Source organism: Eriocheir sinensis, chromosome 6 (assembly GCF_024679095.1).
Source record: "Eriocheir sinensis breed Jianghai 21 chromosome 6, ASM2467909v1, whole genome shotgun sequence".
NCBI classification, from domain to species: domain Eukaryota; kingdom Metazoa; phylum Arthropoda; class Malacostraca; order Decapoda; family Varunidae; genus Eriocheir; species Eriocheir sinensis.
The window spans coordinates 18741675-18749293 of record NC_066514.1 but is presented as its reverse complement, the minus strand read 5'-3'; the positions used below and the strand labels follow the sequence as shown (position 1 = coordinate 18749293).

The window sequence follows — 7619 nt, the reverse complement described above, 5'->3', positions numbered from 1 at the left end:
AAATCCTTCGCGATTAGAACAAGACGGGGACGTGTCCAGGGCCAACACACTGTCCTTTGCCGAAAAAGGGAACGGGACAATTTCGTGTGCCTCAAACACGTCCGCCGTCTGAAACGGAACATGAATGATTATGGCATCAGGGGTGAGGCTGGACTCAATCAAGGGGTAAAAATATTGACTTATGTCCGGGGTGAATAAAGGCGTCAGGCTATAATTTTGATACCCGATCTGGACAGTCGTTCTCAAATCGTGTAGAGGGAACAAGGCAGGTGTGACTCTACCGTGCGCTGCGTCAACCACGTTGCTAATAACCTGCTGATTTGCCGTTGCGACGGAGTTAATGACGTTTTCCAATACATGCAAGGCCTGATCTAGGAGGAGAAACTGATTCACCTGGTCGATCTGTTTGACAACTATGTTGATAACCTCTACCATCTTATTTGTCTGCTCTAGCAGTACCGCAATGTTAGTATGCAATTGCGCAAGTGTTCTACAATTGGCATTGATCACCCTGCGATTTCGAGCAGCAAAGGAAAGTACTTGAGCGTAGTGGTCCCGCAAAACGCGAACGTCCTCGTCGGTAGCCGTACCGAAAAGGAACTTTGAGGCGGACCCAACGATGTTGAGCAATCCCCTCTTTACCCGAGAGTGAACTGAGTGAGAACTATAATCCATGTTTACCTCATCAACCTTTCCCCGTAAGAACAGAATCCTATCCTCCAGTAGTTGAAAAAGAGTCAGAGAGTTGGTACTAGAAGGAGCCTTTGATTCCCTAGTCTTGGTAGCCCGGATGGCGTCTGCCATGCCGAGTAGTTTTTCTGAGACTATCCTGATTGTGTCCGTGGTGTTGGTCAAGGAAGTATATGGATATTTTACGAGGAGCACATCTTCTATGAGGAAGACCTCTCCTATGTGTGCCGTGAGGGCACCAGGCTTCAGGTGGATGGGTGTTGTTGCAAGCAGGGAGCCGAGGGACAACAAGATGATCAGAAAACGCAACATCATGATCTGAAAGTGGTGGGAATGAAGTATTTAAACCCGTGGTCTCAAGTCATAGCTATGGGTGTTGGGAGTATCTTGTTGAACATTTGACTCTGAGGGGGAAGTACCAATATCAAGGTCCAAAGGTGAGGGAATTACTTTCAGACGATCACTGTGAACTTCTAGACTGACTCCACTATTCGACTCGAGAACCACGAACCGATTTCCCCTGACATTCCGAACAACTCGGTAAGGACCCACAAATTTAGCCCCCAGTTTCGAACTCCTTTCCGCTTGCTTAATCATGACTGTGTCACCCTCTTTGAAATTCACCGGGACGGCCTGTTTGTGTTGTTTTGACATCATTTCAACCTTCGTAGCTTTTAACGTACACCTAACTTCTGAGTGTATCTTGGAAAACATATGCATCTGCTGTTGTGCGTACCTATCAATGTTGTAGAGAGGTTGCTGTGGGGTTGATAGGAAGTCGTACGGAAAACGTTTCTCCACCCCATACAAGATGTAGTAGGGAGACTTCCCCGTAGAGTCGTTTACCGACGTATTTATGGAAGCGGCTATATGCGATAGCCAATCCTCCCAATTATCGTGGAGATCGTTCACGATAGGCCTGAGGACCTGTAAGATTTTCCTATTAGCCCTCTCCGCCAACCCATTAGCAGCTGGGTGGTAAGCTGTGATGAAGGATTACGTGATGTTAAACTGAGCGCATATTTCGCTCAATACTGAGTTCCTAAACTCGGTGCCATTGTCACTCAGAAGAATTCGAGGAGACGAATGTGGACACAACACGTGAGTCACGAGGGCATGGGCCACGCGTGTGGCTGTCTTGTCCTTGAGAGGCGCTAGAACTAGAAACCTAGAGAACTGGTCGACGCACACCAATAAGTAGCGCGAGCCATGTTGGCTCTGGGGGAGCTGTAGTAAGTCTATATTAACAACATCCCATGGCGCCTCTGGTACTGGGTATTGCAACATAGGTGCTGGCCCTTTGACGGACCCCTTGTGCTTAGCACAAACGACGCAATGTGCGACATGTTTTTCTACATCAACCCGTAATGTGGGCCAGTAGAATTTTCGTCTGGTGACGGATAGCGTCTTGTCTCTTCCTGGGTGACCCGCAATGGGTGTGTTATGGACCAGCTTAAGCGTCACGGGGACGTATATGTCTGGGATGACCAGTTGGTCTATAGGTACCGGTTTGGTTGGCCATGACCTACAAAGGAGGTTGTCCTCTGATAGGAAGAATTGTGAAAAGGGAACTGGGAATTCAGGAAGGTTTGATTCGTCTCCCGACTCGAGGGCATAAATTAACCTCTTCCACACAGGGTGGTCACGTTGAGCAGTGTGTAGCTCAGGTGAAGTGAAGTTGTGGATGACCTCTGGGGTGGTAATCGCGCCTATCGGAACATTCCGAGATAAGGCATCTGCGACCACATTTGTTTTCCCGGTGATGTATTTTATCTCCGGATTGTATGCTTGGATCGTTAAGAACCATCTTGCCAGACGACCGTGTAGGTTTTTTCCCTTGAAAAGATCAGTTATGGCCGCGTGGTCCGTAAACACCACACTTTTGTACCCCATCACAATGTCACGAAAATGCTTCAGAGCCCACACAATGGCAAGAGCCTCTAGGTGGGTAACAGAATAGTTCTTTTCCGGAGCTGTAAGTACTCGACTGGCGAACGCTATCACATGCTTTTTGCCGGACATATCTGTTTGCATCAGCGCGGCTCCTACTCCACTCGCCGAAGCGTCGGTACAAAGCTGAAAGGGGTCCTTGAAATCCGGAAAGACAAGGACCGGAGCCCGTGTAAGCGCTTTCTTTAAATCCTCAAAACTCGTTTGTTGAGCTGGGAGCCACTGAAATGGTACGTCTTTCTTTAAAAGATGGGTTAGGGGACTCGCGCGAGCTGCGAAGTCCTTAATGAAAGGCCTGTAATAACCTGCGACACCCAAGAAAGACCGTACCTTGTCCGCAGACGTTGGCTGAGGTAACTCGGCAATAGCCTTTATTTTGTCGTCCACTGTATGGATGCCGAATTCGTCCACGACATGCCCCAAGAACTTGATCCGAGGCTTTAAAAATTCACATTTGGTGATTTTTAGCTTTAATACGACCTCTTGAAGTCTGTGTAGGACTGCTTTAGTGTTTCCATGTGTGCATGCACGTCTTTACTTGCTATGATGATGTCGTCTAAATACACATAGACAGAGTTGCCCAGCAAGTCACCAAAAATACTGTTCATTGTCCTTTGGAAAAGTCAAGGAGCTCCTTTGAGCCCGAACGGCATCCTCGTCCACCATAGTGGCCATGAGGCGTGCTGAAAGCCGTTATTTCACGTGACTCGGGGGCCATGGGCAGTTGCCAGTAGCCACTGACCAGATCAAGACTCGTAAAGACTTTATTTCCTCTACCGAGACACATCAGAAGATCTCTAAGAACGGGAAGCGGAAAATGATCATCCATGGTCGCGGTGTTCACACGCCGGAAATCAATCACAGGACGATAAGAGCCGTCTGTCTTTGGAACCAGGAACAAGGGTGAATTCCACGGGGAATTCGATTCTTTGATGACACCTTGTTCTAACATTTCAGAGATAAGTTGTTGCACCACCTCCCTCTGACTGTGGGGGAGCTTGTACGCATTGATATATACAGGATTTGTATTGGGTTTTAACTGAATGTGGTGTTCAGCACACTGCGTAACTCCAAGCGGCTCGCCTGGTAGAGCAAGCGCCCCCCGATAATGTTCCAGAAGCTGGACTAAGGTTGGCTTAATTTCGGAATAGTGTGCAACTTTTAAGAATGCCTCTAAATTAGCTGTGTCTTGTTCGGGAGAGGCCTGACACGCCGAGGTTATGCCTGAGACTTGGGCTGAAGGGTATTCAGCTGGTTCCGGGGCGACATTTCTCCCATACACTAGACACTGGCATAATCGAACACCGTGTTTTAAGGATACAGGATCCAGACGTGTTTATTACCAATGCCTCTGCAAAACCTCCCTCCTTGACTGTTGCAAGAGTTACCTCCACCGTCACGCGGTGTACGTGAGGAACTCCGTCGATACACACATCACTGCCCGCCGGAGGGGCGTTAGGCAAACGGATTTTAACAAGTTTTGCAGCACGATCCGGAACTATATGAGGACCTTCTACGACTGCCGTTACTGTCCGCCACAAGTCTGCAATGGTTTCGTGTGGTTTGACCGTAAGAGGGGACACTTGGGCGGTGGCAGCCCCTGAGTCTGTGGTGGGTTGGTCATTTTCCACCTCTGAGGGTGAGATTACAGTTGACAGAGGCGATGGATTGACCATCCCTGTATGCGTCGGCCTTGATACACGATCGCGTTGCTTACAGGGTTTATGGCGATGTGCAGGTCTTTCATGGCGTTCAATCCTAAGATCCCATCCACAGGTAAAGCAAACCTGCTAGAGACATAAAAGAAATCTCGAAAGGGACATACCTTTTCATGTAAGCTGACTGTTAGCGGTACTCGCCCAAGGATTCCCAAAGTGGTGCCCGTCACGCCTATCACATTCAGGTCGTTCTCTTGGAGCGGCCAATTTTCCCCACTCGCTTGTCGTGTCAGTGACCTGTAAGCGGAGTCGGATATGACATTGACTGTGGCCCCTGTGTCAACCGCTAAGGTGAGTGAAATTTTGCCCACCTTGCAAGGAAGGGCAATTATGCTTGTCCGTCCCAAGGCGGCAATGACGGAGTCAAGTTGCTCCCAATTAGTATTTTCCTTAAGGGACACTTGGATGTACGCCTCGGGGCTGTCACGAAGTCATGTTTTTTTATTCTGAGAAGAGGAGTGTGGTTTACTGTCCGCTGAGGACTTGTACTTCTGTTCCTCCTTGGCCTTTTGTATAGCAGAACAACTGTCTGAATCATGAAAACAATTCCCGTGGATATGGCAAAAGGCAGCCTTCCGCTGATGGTTTGGCCTAGGGTTCCTGTGTGATGAATGATGCCCGCCCCTGTAACCTCCTGACCTCCTATCTGAGCCCCGTCTCGAATGTGTTGATTCCCTACGTTTCGCGAAACAAGAATGTTCAGAATGTCCTGATTGTTTGCAAAAACTACAGGTGAGAGAGACCTTACTTTGAGCCTGTAATACTGCGGCTGGTGCGAGGGGATGCTGGTGAGGGTGTCCTTGAACCTTGAGTGGGTTGTAAGTATGCAGACGAACCCGGGGGTGAACGAATTCTGCGGCCTGTAATTGATAAATAATGAGTGCCTTAGTAAATTCACCGGTTGTGGTATCGTGTTCCAGTCCCTCTTCACTTGAAGGACGAGCCAACTGGTTAAAGGTGTCGCCGAGTTTAGCGAGTGTCTTTGTTCATACTATGGTGTAAATCATTTACAAAATAGGAGCATATGTTGATAGCTGTAAATATGAACCAATAAACGGAACGTGTAGGAATGAATAGTTTGCATTGAAAACCCTAAAAAGGTAAGAAAGAATGGCTAGCAAGGTGCCTGTATAGACGTAATAGAAGTTAAGGCTATAATGGAATGCCCTAATGATATGGGTATATATAGAAAGAATAACTATATAAACAAGTGGTATGTTAAGTGAGTATACCATTGATGCTCACGTTTTCTCTCGAGCGGTGAAAAGAAAACGGAGGCAGGGCACACTGATGAAGATTAACTTTGATCAGGGAAATCACATTATACTCAATAGACTCGCTAGCAAACAATAAGAAAGAATCAATATCGTATGCGAATGAACGTAACTCCCACAATTATGACTGAGTAACAGCGTTAAGAACACAGAAATAAAAAAATCGTGCCTCTGCACAGATAATAATGAAAATGAGCCGAGTCGGCAAATTTGGACAAGAATGGAATATCCACAAATACCAAGATTAATCAGCTGATGTAGTGGAGAGGGCGACGGCCTGTGATGCCCTGGGTGACGTGCAGTCGTTGTAGGCGCGTCAGGAAACCTCGGCCGCGGCCACAGCGGCGGTGAGAGGTGAGGGATGGGCTGACATCGGAGGACTCGCAATGGAGGTTGAAAAACTGCTGACCCAGCAAAATGAGCGGCCGCGGTGCGCGGCTGGGAGCTGGTACACTGCCGCCAGACGTATGATGGCCGCGTCGTCCTTGTTATAGTAAGAGATGGGCGGCGGTGGCAGACAAGACGACTTGGGTGTGTAACCTCTTGAGAAGACGCCTTGCAAGAAACGGTAGTGGGAACAGCTTGCAGTCACCGGGAGATGTCCGCGGGTACCCTTGCTGACTGTTTGCCGGAAGAGGTTTGGGCCGATGCTCCCGGCAGCGGCGGTGGTGCCGCCAGCTGTGGAGCGAGGGGCATGCGGGGTGTCCCAAGGTCAGCGGGGCGTGCCTCCTCGTTGCAGGTGTGAATACCTCTGCCGTATCGTGGAGTGGCTTGCAGGGTACGTAGCAGTGCTGGCTTGAAGCGGGGGAGCGGCTTGTAGATTGTGGCCCTCGCTATCGGCTGCGTAGGCCTGTGGGTGTGCTCGGGGCTTGCAGGCTTGACGCCTGTAGAGTTGCTTGAAGCTGGTGTGCTCGAGGCTTGTAGGCTGTAGAGCCTGTAGGCTTGTAGCTGGTGTGCTCGAGGCTTGTAGGCTGGACGCCTGTAGAGTTGCTTATAGCTGGTGTGCTCGAGGCTTGTAGATGGCGCCTTGTGAGTTGCACGTAGGTGGCGACTTGTGAGATGCTTGTAGCTGGCGCCGTGTGAGTTGCACGTAGGGGGCGACTTGGGAGATGCTTGTAGCTGGCGCCTTGTGAGTTGCACGTAGGTGGCGACTTGGGAGATGCTTGTAGCTGGCGCCTTGTGAGTTGCACGTAGGTGGCGACTTGGGAGATGCTTGTAGCTGGCGCCGTGTGAGTTGCACGTAGGTGGCGACTTGGGAGATGCTTGTAGCTGGCGCCTTGTGAGTTGCACGTAGGTGGCGACTTGGGAGATGCTTGTAGCTGGCGCCTTGTGAGTTGCACGTAGGTGGCGACTTGGGAGATGCTTGTAGCTGGCGCCTTGTGAGTTGCACGTAGGTGGCGACTTGGGAGATGCTTGTAGCTGGCGCCGTGTGAGTTGCACGTAGGTGGCGACTTGTGAGATGCTTGTAGCTGGCGCCATGTGAGTTGCACGTAGGTGGCGACTTGGGAGATGCTTGTAGCTGGCGCCTTGTGAGTTGCACGTAGGTGGCGACTTGGGAGATGCTTGTAGCTGGCGCCGTGTGAGTTGCACGTAGGTGGCGACTTGTGAGATGCTTGTAGCTGGCGCCTTGTGAGTTGCACGTAGGTGGCGACTTGTGAGATGCTTGTAGCTGGCGCCTTGTGCGTTGCCGCGGACGGCAGGTGCTTGACTCCTTCTTCCCTTGTACGCCTGTCCCCGGAGTTTGGCGGTGAGTTCTCGTGGCTTGGAGGAGAACGAGGTAGCGAAGGCACAGGCGCGGGGTGACCGCTGCCAACCAAATGTAACGGGCTTGTCGGGGGGCGTTTAAAGGGTGTTGATTAAGACTTCAGCTTCCTTAAGGCGAATTATATTCGTAGCCTTTATGTACAAGAAGCGACGGAGCGAGAGCGACTGTCGTTGTGTGTCAGTCGGACTCTCGTGAAGGAGTGACGAGTTACAGGTTGGAAAA

General features: G+C 50.1%; 1 protein-coding gene across 2 annotated transcripts; it reads right to left on the bottom strand.

Moving 5' to 3' along the window:
* Positions 1-637: 637 nt before the first annotated feature.
* Positions 638-7287, bottom strand: LOC126989700 (uncharacterized). 2 transcript variants are annotated; one of them, XM_050848325.1, is made up of 3 exons: positions 5872-7287; positions 5107-5218; positions 638-1008 (listed from the first exon to the last, which is right to left on the bottom strand). In XM_050848325.1, exon 1 carries the CDS (start codon positions 7109-7111, stop codon positions 6221-6223), a length of 891 nt encoding a protein of 296 aa, XP_050704282.1. In that variant the 5' UTR covers positions 7112-7287; the 3' UTR covers positions 638-1008; positions 5107-5218; positions 5872-6220. The 2 variants fall into 2 exon arrangements, with proteins under 2 accessions (XP_050704282.1, XP_050704276.1); XM_050848319.1 differs by lacking the exon at positions 638-1008 and having other exon boundaries at positions 4677-5218.
* Positions 7288-7619: the final 332 nt, after the last annotated feature.

What these genes read in the sequence shown, in the direction of transcription:
- LOC126989700 (XM_050848325.1), bottom strand. Translation starts at nt 7,111, where the DNA reads ATGGCGCCAGCTACAAGCATCTCACAAGTCGCCACCTACGTGCAACTC.